At 31.6% G+C, this 16,739-nt stretch overlaps 1 protein-coding gene across 2 annotated transcripts in view; it reads right to left on the reverse strand.

The window, feature by feature from the left end:
• Nucleotides 1–641: 641 nt before the first annotated feature.
• The window catches only part of LOC118181494 (uncharacterized), a 57,845-nt gene continuing 41,747 nt past the window's right edge, over nt 642–16,739 (reverse strand). For both annotated transcript variants that reach the window (XM_085811967.1, XM_085811968.1), the window contains 3 exons: nt 14,641–14,785; nt 2,666–2,778; nt 642–1,177 (listed from right to left, as the gene is read on the reverse strand). In XM_085811967.1, coding sequence (XP_085668093.1) covers nt 809–1,177; nt 2,666–2,778; nt 14,641–14,785 — 627 coding nt within the window. In that variant the 3' untranslated portion in view covers nt 642–808. The remainder of the gene's footprint in view (nt 1,178–2,665; nt 2,779–14,640; nt 14,786–16,739) is intronic.

A 16,739-nucleotide genomic window follows, 5' to 3' on the forward strand; every position in this document is an offset into this window, starting at 1 on the left:
CCTCAAAATTTGGACAGAACTATTTTTTTCTTGTGCAGTAATAGTCTCAAGGATGAGATGGCTAAATGAATATTCCCAACATATGCAAGTGTCTAACAATTTTAAACAATAAGTTTGAAAATAAAACAACAATACATATTTTCAAGTAATCAAATTATGATTATAATTTTTAAAATACCTATATTTTGCAGTAATAACAGTCACACATATAGATTTTAGATGGTCATTATTAAAAAATCTTTATTTTTTAAAATTACCCATTAAAAAAGCACTCTTATCACAATTTAAGGAAACTTTGAAATTTAAAATAACAGTATAATTTCACTATTATGTTGAGTTTAAAAGTTACATCTCTTTCCTTCTTTTTAATTACATTTCTAAATTTATTTGCATTAAGAAACAAATAAATGTTTCAACTAGCCTCTGTATCACTTGCATATTTAACATCTTTAACAATACCCTTTTGCCTTAGGTAATCAACTTCTATGGTTCTTCTTCTTCTCTTGTTCACTGAATTTTATGATTAAAAAAAAAAAAAAAAAAAAAAAAAGCATGCATTTAGAATGAGTAAATCTTATCTTTTTAATAATTTCAGTACTGAGACAAAAGATGATCATCTCCATAAACTTTCACTACAGATGAAAACTTGCAGAATAACTTTACTATCCAGACTAATATGATGAAAATGAAAGTTAAAATACAATGACTAAAGTCTATACAATAAAAAATTCTATTTACAATAGTTATGAAATATTTTTGTACAAATGTTATTAAGTAAAATAAAAGTTACAAAATACTTTCTCATCACTTAATCCAATTCAACAATTTGCAACATTTCAGATGGTAAAATTTCAGTTTCAATATCAATGACAGGAACACTGTTTGAAGATGCAGGTGAAATGCCACGAGACCTTGCAGATGAGCGAGACGGTATGGTCCTTCTAGTCCTGCCAGAAGAAGTATTCTTTCTAGGTGATTTACGCCCTTTAGCACGAGTCTGTATGTGATTCTCCTCACTTATGATTTTAACATCTATGCAACTGCCATCCTCAATTTCTAGATCACCAGGTGTGCTTGAACCATTGATCTTCTCCCCGTCAAATTCAAATATTAAATTTTTCACGGTAGTTCCAAATTTTTCGGCATATCTTTCCATAAAATCTTGCATTTTTTCTAGCTAAAACGAAAAATGATTAAATTAAAACCTTGGTGGATTTATTATTATGAATCCAAACATTGAAACTGAAAATTTTGTACAAGGAAATTCAACACTTTTGACACTTAAAGGCAACTGGGAGAGGGAAAGAGATCAGTTTTCAGAAAGTTATATATAAAACTTGAAAACTTATTAAATATTTAAATTTTTGTATTTACAAGTGAATAGTAAATATAACAGTTTTTTTTTTTTTTAATACATACAGCAAACCCTAACAGACGTGAATTTGAGGAATGCAATTTTACATATACCTGTTATCTTAAATGTTTCTATTTAATTTGTCCAATGTTAGAATTTTATTCACATGCAGTTCAATGTTCATTCATTAGCAATGGATGCTTGTTGGCATCAGCTCTAGCCAGAATTAACAATAATTTTAAAGAAATTCCACTGATTGAAAATGAAGCCAAAGAAATCATACAAACTGCAAAAGCAAATGCCAAAAAAGGATTTTCAGATATGCAAGACATCAAAAAAATTAGAACGAAGAACTGTATGGTATAACCAATAAATACTAAAAGTGATAATGCTAACACCAATCAATACTAAAAGTGATAATGCTAACACCAATCAATACTAAAAGTGATAATGAAGATGATAAAGCACCTTTAAGTTACAAGAATTTAAACGCATTGTTAATAAACACGTAGGAACTGTCTGGTTTTGCAGTGAAGACTGTAATGAAAAAAGAGGAGGACATTCTGATAATGGCACTGAAAAATTTGCATTAGCGTTGAATGCTTAGTAGTTAAAAGTGAATGATAATTTTAAAAGTTTGCCATCAATTGAATATGAAGCCAATGAAATCATACAAACTGCAAAAGCAAATGGCAGCAAAGAATATGGAAGTAGTGAAAAAATTAGAATGAAGAATTGGATGTTCTTAAAACACCAACAAATAGTAAAAGCTGTGATAATGAAGATGATAAAGCACCTTTAAAAAATGCATAGGAACTGTCTGATTTTGCTTAAAGATTGATTTAAATGAAGAAAGAGGAGGACACTCTGATAAAGGGCATTGAAAAATCTGCATGCTTTACTGTGAAACTTTAAAAAAAAAATCTCTCATGCTCATTGAAAAATCTGCATGCTTTACTGTGAAACTTTAAAAAAGTTGTGTCAATCATTTTCACAAAAAACATCAGCTCCCCCCCCAAAAAAAAATCAAGTACTCACTAAGCAGTAATAAAAATATTTTCAGTTACCCTTTCTTTTGTACTTTCCTCTTAATTACAGTAATATTTAAATATAATTTCTTAATCTGAATTATTCTCAACACGTTTCTCTTCGAAAGTGAAGTTAACTTAGCAGAACATGATTTTACTGTTTTCATAACATATTAATGATGTAACTCCTATGTTCAGCAAGGGTTTATTGTAATTAAAATATTCTATTGCAAGAAATTTCTACACATTTGCATTACAGTCTATAAGTCATCAAAAAATTTACCTTATGAACATGCATATCTGTTTTTTTACCATCACTTGCTTGTATTCTTATGTGAATACGATTAAGATTATCAGCAACTTCTTTGCCTGCCTGAGGTTTGTAAGGGATGCAATCTAAAAATAATTTAAATCAATCTTAAAACTGCCTCACTCATATAAAAATTTTTAAAACATTATTCTAATTAAATTTACTTTTCTTCAGATTTAAGATTCACATGTTTGACATATAGCAGTGCTGCTGTATTTGTAGTAATACTTGTATGTTCCAAGACCTCTAGTGGATAGCAATATAGCAACTGTTATAATTAATGTGATTAACATGTGACATACATATGACAAGACACCTACATTAAATTAATACCAACAATGAAGTAAAATAATCTGTGTATTACTTTATATGCTGCACTACTATATTAAGCAATGCAAATTACAGTATACACAATAACACTCTCTCTAAACCTAATTTTTGAAATAGAATGGAAAATTGCAGTACCTTCAATGCAGTTTAAATCAGTGGTTCTCAAACATGGAGGAATTTCATAGTTTCAGTGAGGAGCAGAGGAATGGGATCAGCCTTTTATTTAGCTATTAAGAGCTTAGTTTTAGTTTATGAATATAAAAGACCACTTTTATTCAAATTTTGGCATTTACCAATACCTTCTATAGCTTTTTGTTCTATTTATATAACATGTTATAAAATAAACTAAATCCCAGTAAATGCATATATGTAATTTTCAAGTTTTGGTAAGGAGTGGAAGAGGTAATCTTCTAGCAATAGTAAAAACATTGCATGAGGCTAACATGTTTGAGAACCATCGATTAAAATACACCATGCAGTACAACATACAATATTAAAAACTAAAGATTGTTCTTACAAAAAATGACAACTTTAACTTTTATTTCCCTTTATATTACTTTTATCTCCCTTATTTCAGTCATCAACAGAATTTCCCCTTTTCCATATACTGATGAAATTATGCCATAGTTTCTCTAAGGAAATAATAACAACATCATTACTGTTACACTTTACCCCCATTATTACAGTAATTAAGAATGTTCCAAATATGAAAAAACTGACAATATGACAATAACAAAATTAGGAAGAATTCTGGAAATAGAATGGTGACACATAAGGTGTGAAGTATGACTACAAGAATACAAATAGAGGACTCAAATGTTGCTTGACCACAAATAACAATGCTTCTCTTAGCCATATATTTACATTTATTCATCCAAAAGGACTCTTAACCAAGAAATCTGCATGTTTGTAAGGCAGTTTTAGAGCACATGCAAGGCTTCACAAGGACTATTTCCAGCTTCATAGTTGATTATTTCAGTCTGAAGTTATATGCAGGTGTTCATGGTCAAGGCAATTTCCAAATGTGCAATGCCACATGATTGTATGAAGCCTATATAGAATGTAATGTCCCGAGAGAAACTTCCTCCTTAATCTTGACATCACTCTGTGATCCAAATATAAACATTGGTGGCAAAGTCAGTGACACTCATACAATAGTACAGAATAAGTAGAATAACAGTTCTGAATGCATAAACTATAAAAAAATATCAATATATATTTTTGCTTTAATATACATAAAATATGACAATTTTCCAAACAAATTTTTATAGTCTTTTTTACAAAAGAAATTTACATGCTTGGAGTTAATTTATTACCTGCCTATTTCATCAATGACAGCTATATTAAATACAAATTCTTCCTATTATTACTATCTTGGGAATCGATAATTAATTATGAAGATCTAATTAGATGCAAAAATTTCAAACTTATTAAATTTTTACAAAACAAATTAACAACATTTATTTCATCTGAACTTCCAAGCTACATACTTGCGTATCCCCGAATGTTCGACAAATGACTGCCCTTGCTTTATGAGGATCTTAGAAAAGAAAGTTTATACTCTGTAATCAGGTGCTGCCATCTCTCGGCTGTGCTCGGATTAAATTGGTAGGATGTTTTTTAAAGGCTTTTTCAAATAGAATAAACCACAACAAGAGTATCCCCCTCCCCAGTGAACAACAGTATTTACACAAAACTATCATAAACAAGAGGGAATTTGAATGCTGGCTTGTCAGTTGCTGAAATCACTTATATACATGAAATTACATAAAAATATAAAACAAAATAAAGGAATACAGGTTGAATATAATTGACATAAATAAATGAATATAAGAGTTTTTTAAATTCTGAAATTTTGTAGAGAATAAACGTATGAACATTGAAAACAAAACGTAATGAACACTGAAGAGGAAACAACTCATGAATAATTATGAGCAAGTTAACCAATTTCTGTGATGAGTCTCTTGCTAAATTTCACAACTCTTCCCGATTTTGTAATTTTGGAATGGTTGACAGTTTCCATTAGTGTTTTCTGGGACTTTAAGATTCATGCTCATGAGGAATTTGTTATATCTCATCATTATATATGAATGCAAGTTTCACTCTATTTATGGAAACACTGTTTTGTCTGCCATTTATGGATATTTTTATTACTTTATGGGAACCTGTATATGGTTGAGTGAGGGGTGGTGTTATTTTGTCCAACCGAAGAAAATCATGAGCACACTTTTTACTTCCTTGTACGAAGTAGAAAGGAAATATTGTAATCGCGAAAAGTTTCAGGCAGCATATTTCAACAAAAATATTCATTTTGACCGCTATTGAATGCAATTTAGCGATGTTTATGTGTGATATCTGTACGTAAGGACAGAATAAAATACTCTTTTCCTCCAAAAAAATTATAAAACCGCTTTAAAATGAATTCTGAAGAGAATTTTTCATGGCGTCTGTACGAACACATGTACGCATCTCGCATAACTCAAAAACGAGTAGCCTCAGATCATTGAAATTTTGTATATAGGACTGCTTTAACATGTAGATGTGCACCTCGTATTTTGGTTGCAATCAGCCGCACCAATTTTAAAGTTGCTTAAGTGCCGCTAAGCCTAATAATTTTTTTGATGGCGGCCATTGCTTGTTTACATTTGAAACAGCAGGATAGTGGATTTGTTGCCAATCTAGAGAAACTTAACTTTGTAACAACAAAGATAATGCCTTAATTTACTATTGCGAATTAATCATGCTTAATCCTTTCTGGAATTTTTTCAAGGAAATAAGTATTTAAGATTTACTTCGTAATTTTTAACACAGATACTTTGAGTTTTTATGTATTTTTGCTTTGTCACGAAGTGAGAACTGAATTAATTGAATGAGAAATACTCAATCATCTGTGAAAAACTGTTTCATTTTAGTTTTGTCTGCTTAAATTCTTTTATACATCGTTCTAGATTTATTATAGTATTTGAATAGAACATGTGGCAACGATTAGATAATTCTTTAAATGATATAAATTTTGTGCATTCTGAGTTATAATATGGACGAAATATAATACTGTTAAGTGAACCTAGCGCCAGAGTGTCGCTATGGTAAACAAATAGAGTGAATTTTAAGGAATGCATTTATTCTATTGTGGTTTATGCGTTGTCGGCGAAGTAGATTTACTTCAATCCAATAAGTTTAAATGAAATGCAAGAAAAATGCATATAATTTAATATTCTGTACAAGGAAGTCATGCGGTGTATACATCAGATTTTTTCATTCTGGGTGCATAAAGATTTTTATTTGGTGATGTTGGTTGGGAAATGGCTTTAACTGCTGCATTTATGCTTGGAGTTTCTGCACATACTCATAGAATGGAGTTGAATTTTGGACACTTTGACAAAATAAATCTGCTGGAAATCTTAGTGAAGTTCCATACACAAAATCAGCACTTGATGCTTGTATATCAGTCTTAACAGCAGCTCGAATGCCAAGGAGAACTGTTGGTAATGATTCAGTCCATCTTGGTTTTTATGGGCTTTTAAAGAATTTTTCAGGACTCTGAGAAGGCGTTCCACCAAACCATTTGCTTGGGGATGAAAGGCTGTAGTGCAAATTCTTGTTGCTCCTATAATTTGTGTGAGCTTGCTGAACAGAGAGGACTCAAATTGGCAACCTTGATCTGTGGTGTTGGTAGAAGGGCATCTGAAGTGGGATATCCATTCTTCGAACAAAGCTCTGCATACTGTAGCTTCTGTCATATCAGCGATGGGTATCACTTCTGGCCATCTGGTAAACCTGTCGATGATGGTGAGGCAGTACATTTTGCCCTCAGAAGGATGAAAGGTCCTATTAAATCCACATGCCGATGGGAAAACCTCGCATCTGATGTAGCAAATGTAGGTGTTTTTGTATGCCTGTGAACTTTGGATTGCTGGAATGCATCACAACTTTTTACCCAATCGTTATTGAATACAACTTTTTCATATTGGGCCATACATAATTAGCCGAAATTAACTTGCAGGATCCTGTTATTACTGGATGCAAGATGTTGTGAAAATGGTCGAACATTATTTTACAAAAAATGCTGGCACAAGAGGTCTTGGAATTCCAGTTGATACATCACGTACGAGTTGTGTTGTTGACATTGGGCTGGGCATGGACTTAATTTCCAATGAATGACTAGTATTTTGCAGATTTTGTAAAGCATCAGCTTTTTGAGCATGACTAAAGGCTTCAAAATCAAGAAATGAGGAATTTGAGATGTTGTTTATCTCGATTCTGGATAATGCATCTGCAACTGTATTATTTACACCACTGGTATGATGAATGTATGTGCTAAACTGAGAAATTAAATCAAGTTGATGCCACTGGCGTGGGCTCCACTTCTCTGGATTTTGTTTGAAGGCGTAGATAAGAGGCTTTTGATCAGTGAAAATTTTAAGTCTCGACCTTCAAGCATGGGCCGGAATCTCTTCACAGCAGAGTAAATGGCCAATAGTTCTCGATCATAGGTGGAGAATTCTTGTTGACTGTTGGTGAGCATGACAGAGAAGAAGGCAATCGGTTCCCAGTTGTTTGTGTTGAGTTGCATCAAAGAACTACCAACTGCAAGGTCACTGGCATCAACCAAAACACTAAGTTTGGCTTCTGGAATTGGATGACGAAAGAGAGTTGTGATAGCTAGTGCATTTTTGGCATCTGTAAATGCCTGTTCTCCAACTTCAGACCATTGAAGTGTTTCTTTTGGGTTATTTCATTTACGTTTTCTACTCTTTTTATTATTTTTGATACTCTCCAAAAATTTATTTAAGGGTGCTAATATGTGTGCTGCTCTAGGAAAGAAATGTTGATAGAAATTAAATAGACCTAAGAAGCGTCTTAATTAAGTTATGATATTAGGTTTAGAAAAGTTCAAAATACAGTCTACTCTATCTTTCAGTGGTATGGTTTTTTCTTTGGATACTTTGGCACCTAAGAAATTTATTGAGAAAACAAGAAAAACATACTCAGAAGGCTTAAGGCTAAGTCACAATTTTGAAATCTTTCAAAAAGAATTCTTAGATGCGAGATATGCTCTTCCTCAGATTTAGATGCTACCAATATATCGTCTACAAATGCATTAACAAATTTTAAATCTTGAGTGACTTCATCGATAAATCTTTGGAATGTGGCTGCAGCATTACATAGGCCAAATTGTATGTGACAGCTTTCAAATAATCCAAAGTGGGTAATTATAGCACTTTTGTGAATATCATCAGAATGTACAGGGATTTGCTGGTAACTTTAATTAAATCAACGTGTGAGAAAATTTTGCAGCCATGGAGTTCAAAAGTGAAATCTAAAATATTAGGGATGTTATAATTATCTTTTATTGTTTGTGCATTAAGGGCTCTGTAATCCCCTACAGAACACCATCCGTGCTGTCTTTTTTAGGGACAATATGCAAAGGTGATGCATAGTTACTCTTTTTTGAGGGACGAATGTGGCCTAATTCTATCATATTTTGGAATTTTTCTTTAGTGATTTGTAGGTGGTCTGGGGCAAGAAATCGTACTTTAGCAGTGACGGGAGGTCCCGTGGTTGGGATATGATGCACTACTGTGTGCTTAATTTCTTGGTCAGCAAGGGATGTTTTTGTGATTTCTGGAAATTCTAATAATTTATGGTACATACTGTCTTTATTGAATGTATTGCACTTACACGTAAACTGCATTTAGAACCAAGATTAGTGTTAGCATTGGTGAAGGTTAGGGCATTAAGTGGAAATTATATAAAAAATCTGCACCAATAATAGGGGTTGAAACACTGCCGACAAGAAAGGTCCATTTGAAGATGCATTTTAAACTACAGTCTAAAGAGAGGTTTTGGCTAGTGTAGACTGAAATTGGCGTAGTTTTTGCTGCTGAAAGGGCCATTTGGATGTGATTCCGCCTCTACAATGCTGTTTCTGAAATTATAGATACATCAGAACCCGTATCTAAGAGAAAGTTGACATTTGTGTGCTCATCTCTAAAAAAAGACAACGAGAACTGGAGGGCAAGGCTGTAATAACTGCTATGCCTTGCCTGGGCCATTTTTTGAAAATTTACAAGGTGGGGTGCACTTTTTAGATCTTCTGCCAAATTTAAAGTGGTACCAACAGGTATCAATTTTTTTTTTTTTTTTTTTTTTTTAAATTTTGAGACTGGTTTCGTTCTCTTTGGCTGCAATATTTATTCTGACTATGAGTTATTCGCCATGAAGATCGACTGTTTGAAACTTGGAAGAAGCTGTAAAAACAGTTCAAGTATTAGTTCATTGGAAACGCCACATGACTCCGCGTTGTCGCATTATGCGTAGGAATTTTACTTGGCTGGCGATCTTCCAACTGCTCGCAGCCGAGGAGTTTTTTTGATTTCTTGATGCATCGATTCTCCGCACCGCTTGATTAGCCCAGTTTTATGCGAGTGTAAGGATCTGTGGAGGTGGGGGCTTTGATCACATCTCTCACGATTGATGCGGCTTTGGCGGGCAGATGTGAAACAATATAATTATACTTCATGCAAGACTCCGATATTGCTTTTGGGCGATATTGCCCAGTTCAAATGGTGATTCGCACATGGTGAACCACAGTGATTGGCTAAGTTGTACACAGGTTTTATACTGCTCCAATTACTGCTGTTCCTTCTGTCATTTTCAGTCACGTGGATAAGTCCCAAGTAATATGTAAAAAAATTTTTTTTCATGCGATTATTAGTTTAAAAACAATAATGCTTGGTTGGGTCATCATTCTTAGGAATCGATGATAATTAACTATGAAGATCAAATTAGATGCAAAAATTTCAAACTTAACAACATTTATTTCATCTACACATTCAAGCTACGTGCACATCCCCGAGTGTTCGACAACTGACTCCCCTTGTTTTATGAAGATCTTAGAAAAGAAAGTTTATACTCTGTAATCAGGTGCTGCCATCTCTCAGCTGTGCTGAGGTTAAATTGATAGGATGTTTTTTTAAAGGCCTTTTCAAATAAAATAAACCACAACAACTATGTTGGAATTTAAATTAATGTTATAATAAAAAAAAATAATACATATAAATAATTACGATAACATACTGGCATAGACATGGAAAAATGCTATAAAGTCATCAAAGAATACTGTTATAGAAAATATAACCCACTGTAAAGATTTGATCCAGAATTTCTGTTTTTCACCTTTCTTCTTTCCATGTGTAAAACCCAGAACGACAAGGGAAACGTAATGGGATATGAAACTTTTTTTACAATTAAGTTTTTATATAGAGGGTCTGGGAAAGAAGTAATAAAAAAGAACAATACATACAACTAAAATCAATGTGTTTATTGCATTGTGGTGTACATGGCTAATTAAAAAAGTTTTATTAGCCAGGAAGACAGGAGCAGAGTGTACTTGATCCCTTCAGATTTCTTTTTGTGTGGGTTTGTGAAGGAAAGAGTGCATCAAACTCCTGTGACTAATGTTCAGATTTTCACGCCCAAATTACACAGGTGATGGAATGGCCATACCAATGATTCTTTTGAATATGTGGAAAAAGTACTGCGCAGATATAGTCACGTTAAAAATGGAGCTTGGAGTGGACTAAAACTTTGAAGTAATTTCTTTAACCTATATACCACAATGCAATAAAACATAGTGATTTTGGATCTATATGTTGTTCTTTTTCAGACAGCTTATATATATTTGATAAAGTAATCTAACCAGAAATTTAAAATATTTTCCTTCCCTCCTCTCCACTTTTGCTACCCAAATTTTTGTAAATAATTCTTACTAATAATAAAACTTAACATCAGAGGAAATCCTTAATGAAATATAAATTTTTAATTATACAATATTTAATATTATAAACATTACAGAAAAAAAAAATTTCCTCAGCCAATCACTATGGCAAATAAAAATTGCTACACAGGTAAAATTTCTTCAGAAGTAAAACATACTGTTATATTGCACATATTCTTAATACTTTCATATACAATTACAGCATATTAATAATATTCAATTATCATAGAATAAAACCATTAATAATTCAATACAAATTAATTTACAAAAGTCTATGCAACAATGAAGCAGGTTTATGTCGAATATGTCTCAGTTGGAAGTCTTTAATATTTCTAGCAGATGCAGAGAAAATGAACAATATAATGGTTAATTAGTGACAGGAAGTGCTGAGAAAATATCTCATATTTCAATATTTTTGGATGTCCAAACACGTTATCTCTTGCATACTAATACAAGATCAGTTGGCTCTAAGGTAAGCAAAAAAAAAAAAAAAAAAGGGGGGGGGGAGAGCTTTAGCAAAATCATTGCGCAGCATAAAAATAGTACTTTTGTATTTGATTTCAGCAGGAAATAAGATATCTCCCACATAGAAGTTAACACATTATTCTGAAAACACCCAAAGATATGCATGGCTTAAGGGTGTTTTTTTTTTTTTTTTTGAGACCATTCACCTTGGATACCACTCCTAGGTAAACAAGTTATGGATGCTCTGATATGACAGCAATTCTGCTTAAAGGTCACAATCTTTGAATATGCCAATCACTGAATTTCTGGACAAAGCAAGGAATCTTGTCCACTGTAATATCTCGTTATTTAATAAATAACTATATTTATTGTTGAAGTGGCAACGCCATATTTGCATTATGTAACCGTTGCTCAGCAATATGAGAAATTGTTTTAAAAATTAGAATTCTGAAGTTTTTACCAGCTAGTAGTAGTATGAAAGTTTTGCCACTAAATAATTTCTTCAAATTATCTATCTCCGTGAGCTAGAAATAAAATTTATGTTCTGATAAGAAGATTGCCTGTTTTGTCAATTACTGCAAAAATACAGTACACCACCAACATATATATTCTCTTGAACCTGAACAATATCACTTCTTGTTTCTCAGATAGCACACCAACTTAAGAATTTTCAACTTCTGAATGCAAACAAATTTGAAACATGTCATGCTAAATGAAATGAAAGGCATCTTGAAGAATGAGTTCTACATGGGCTTTGAAACCCCCTGCAAATGTTATCAGAATTAGATCACTGTGAAAGGGTCTTTGAATGTTAATACATACTAAAACTTTAAAGAGATAGATCTAGTCCTTGAATGCTTGACATTTTGATGCCTATCTTTTATGCGAAATACTTTTTGAGGCAAATTAAAGATTTTTACATCAATTAACACAAGAAACATGTTAACATGTTAATGCATTGTAATAACAAACAATATTTTAAGGGTTCATTTATAAATATTTCAAACACGCTCAGTATTAAGATTAAATATTTTATTACAAAAATTACTTTCTATATAATATTTTAAAAACGATTTTGCAAAAAGTATTTCTTTTCTTACACTTTAGCCATACTTTTTTTTAGGCAGAAGGGACATATTTTAGATCATTTTAATTAGTTATTATTACTTTTATTTAATTCTTATACTAATAAGATTAAAAGATTAATAAATCTTGGCAGCTAGCCTGATATTTGAAATTTAGAGATGAAATTTGAGTGTTCGTCAGATTATGCAGGATCCAATGCAAACCAAATCTTTTTTTATGGCCAAACGTTCATGAAATATCTTATTGATGATGCCCAAAGATGTCTCTATCTCACAATATGTGACATGATGATCTTGCTTTATGAGTTCACACACAGCATTTATATCTTTTAGCATAACAACTGATTTCAGACGACCTTCACAGAATTCGTCCAGGAGCGAACATCGACCATGACTGAATTCGTTATAACAGTTTTTTACAGTGCTGTAGGATGGTGCTTTATCACTGTATAAAGAACTAACAAGTTCTTCGAAGTATTCTTATCTTGATAATCCGTATCAAAGATTATGAAAAATAATTGCACAAAAATGTTCACAACTCAATTCTATTTTTTGCCCGAGATGAATTTTTCAATAATTTTGTAAACAATACAAATCATGCTAAAATGGCTAAACATTCTGAAGAAGTAATGGTTAAAAATATCAAACTTTCGACTGTAATCGTCTGCAGTCACCTAGCAATGCTTACTGTTGCCCCAAGGCCAGAAATAGAAATAGCAACCTATGTATAATAAGCAATGACCACAATTAGACATTTTTTTTTTTTTTTTTTTTTTAAGTGTAACACTTTCCAGTTTTCTTCATGCAACTTTTTCCTTCTCCTTCTTATGGCAGAAACTTCCTTATTTATACATTTTCATTAAGAAGGTAAGTTAATTAAATCATTGCATTTTTAACCCATAAGTAAAAGTGTATATTTATAAACCCTTGATACACATGAGGGATACATATTTATTCTAAGTTTGTCACAAAATTAAATTACGAATGGAAAAAAAAGCTTTATAGGATCAGAGGAAATTATTTCAAAATTTAGACTGAATGTGATTAGTAATTTTACACGAACTAATACATTTGATGGAATTTATTACATTTTACTTCCTTCTGTGATTTTTAAATAGATTCTCTAGGAACATCTTTAGCCAAAATTACACATATCTGAGCTTAAATACTTAATTCACAAAATGTTTTGAAAAATATTTTTTCCCCTTCCTCTTCTACATATTTAAAAAAATTCTTACGAACTTCTGCTTATAAATTTTTTCGGCTTCATTTCAAATTTTTGACTAACCAGTAAAATTTCTACTATACTAGAAATCATAAACATGTATCACAACTATAATAAACAAATGTTTTACTATTAATATTTACACGTAATGGAATCATACGATACATTGAGAAGCACAATCATATTGCATGAAAAGAAATGAGCATGCTTGCCATGAATACTAAAAAGGAACAACAATAGAATACAATAGCTGGAAGATTTAAAAGGGTGTAAAACTAAAGTTATTTTTCTAAAAAATCTTTTAACATCAATGACTTAAAAAAAAAAAAAAAAAAAAAAAAAAATCATAAATGCCAATCTTAAGATCTTGAAAACTTGGAGACTTAAAAGCTTTCCTGCTACGTGGTGATACCATTTCAAAGGAATTCTAAACAGACTTTAAATCACTTCATTACATATGGTTTGGGTTACTGATCTATTTGCAATTCAATTCTAATACAAATTAATATCAAATTAGTTAATACAAATTTTATGTCCTTTCATTAATTTCATTTTGAAAATTTTCTCATACTTTTATGCCAAGAAAATTGAGTAGTGAAAGAAGGCTTTAATTTATCAAAATACTTTTAAATACGTTGAAAATAAATAATTACTGTGCATAGTATTTTGTTTGTAAACTCAATAATGTGATATATATTGAAGCAAACAAAATACAAATATTTACTAATTAAACATTGCTTGAATCTTCATAGAAAATCTACAAATGGCTAGAGTAGATTCAGACATTTCAGATTAAACAAAATTTAACAAGACAAAAATCAATAAAATGTAATAAGGGGAAAAATCTATAATTAGATGAAATAAAATTATTCTTAAAATCATAAGAGCTGTGAGAATGAAATTAGCCTAATTTAAGTCTCATGAATTCTATAAACTTCATTTATTACTGCAAATACTAAATATTAAAAACAGGGCGATATGATGAAAAATCAGAAGAGCTGGCAACTATGATATATCAATATAAAACTAATCCTGTTAGATATTTAGAAATTTTTAAACTTACCAATAATATCTAATATTCCCAAATTCAAACTACGAGGAGTGTCATCTACAAGAATGTTTCGGTCATTGAGGCACAGTATTATCTCAGAAGCTTTCAGGTTGAATAAATTAGCAACTCTTTCAAATATAGAAGCAAATTTCTCTTTCTGCATAAAATATAATTTCAAATCAATAATTATTGGAACAGCTTGTATATATTTGACAAAGTATTCATACATAATTAATACTACTAATAATATTAAGTACTGATACATAATTGAATTAGTGAATGCAAAAAATATATATGCTGTATTAATTCTTTAAATAAATTTTAAATCAAACAATTATATGTAAAAGTGTCAACATATCCTAAAGCTATTTTGCATTCCATAAAGTGAACAATAAACAGATACAAGAAATACATTTACATATAGTAGGATCCAAAGATATGTAAAAGTGTCAACATATCCTAAAGCTATCTTGCATTCCATAAAGTGAACAATAAACAGATACAAGAAATACATTTACATATAGTAGGATCCAAAGATCTGGTGTTAGCATGAGGTATATAAGAGCAACAAATCTGTTAAGATTTTTTTTTCACCGAATTATAATACTTCTGGGCTGAAAAATTTTTTCCCCATGTTATATGATCTGTCTAGTATTTCCAAGTAAGGTGCTTTGTAGTTTTCAGTGTATGGAAAATTAAATTTATTGAGCAGTTGATGAACTTTAAATGTTTGGCTGTGTTTGGAATTTACAAAAGTCTATGCAACAATGAAGTAGGCTTATGTCGAAAATGTCTCTTTTGAAAGATTTTAATGTTTCTAGTAGATCCAGAAAAAATATCTCATATTTCAATACTACTGGACCTCCAAACACATTATCCCTTGCATACTAATAAAAGAATCAGCTGGTTCTAAGGTTAGCAATCATTTCAGAAAAAAAGGCCTTAGCAAAATCATTGCACAGATAAAGATAGTACTTTTATATTTGATTTCAGCAGAAAATAAGATATCTCTCACACAGAAGCTAACACAATATTCTAAAAATACCCAAACATATGCATGGCTTAAAGGTGTTTTTTGACATTATGAGTACTATTGGATACCACTCCTAGGTAAACACGTTATGGATGCTCTGATAAAAGTCAGAGACTTTGAATATGCCAATCACTGAATTTCTGGCCAATGCAAAAAATCTTGTCCACCAACAAATATAATATTCTCCTGAACCTGAACAATGCGACTTCTTGTTTCTCAGATAGCACACCAACTTAAGAATTTTAAACTTCTGAATGCAAACAAATTTGAAAAATGTCATGCTAGATGAAATGAAAGGCATCTTGAAGAATGAGTTCTACATGGGCTTCGAAACCCAACCCTCTACAAATGTTATCAGAATTAGATCACTGTGAAAGGGTCCTTGAATGAAAATATATACTATAACTTTAAGAACATGGATCCAGTCCTAAAATGCTTGACATTTTGATGCCTATCTTTTATGTGAAATATTTTTTGAGGCAAATTAACCACTTAAATGCCGCAGGTGTACATATATATGCCCTTCCGAAATGCTATCATTTGCTTTGCGCTGCTGCCAGTAAAATTACTGGCAAAGCTTTGGAATGTAACATCACAATGACATTGACAGAGTATGCAAAGGAGGATATTATTTCAGAGAAGGGGGAGGAATTGGAAGGGGGGCTGTTTCCGAAATGGTGAAAGTAATGACTGCACAGTTATTGGGTTGTGTTTCTGCTTAAGTAAAACTTTTTTTTTTTTTATCCTACGTCTTCCGTTTTTGTTTACTGTGTGTGGCTTTTTTTACGAATATATCTGACAGTGATGACTAACTGACTGTGCAGTTATTGCTCGCGTTTCTGTTTGAGTAAAAAGTATTTTTTTTATTCTGTGTCTTTTGCTTTCATTTACTGTTTGTAGTGTGTGCTTTTTTTACGAATATGTATGACAGTTAAATAGATGATTACCTTCCGTCATCTTCATGATCGGACACCTCAGAATATGATATTACGTCAGATGAAAAGGATTGCAACTATTCTTTGAAAGAAGCTCGCTGTTGGGTACGACTTGGTATAAAAAATGTGCCTATGCTGCCCCC

This window comes from Stegodyphus dumicola, chromosome 2 (assembly GCF_044657685.1).
Source record: "Stegodyphus dumicola isolate Sdum_Otavi_A_Nest chromosome 2, ASM4465768v1".
In the NCBI taxonomy this organism is placed as follows: Eukaryota; Metazoa; Arthropoda; class Arachnida; order Araneae; family Eresidae; genus Stegodyphus; species Stegodyphus dumicola.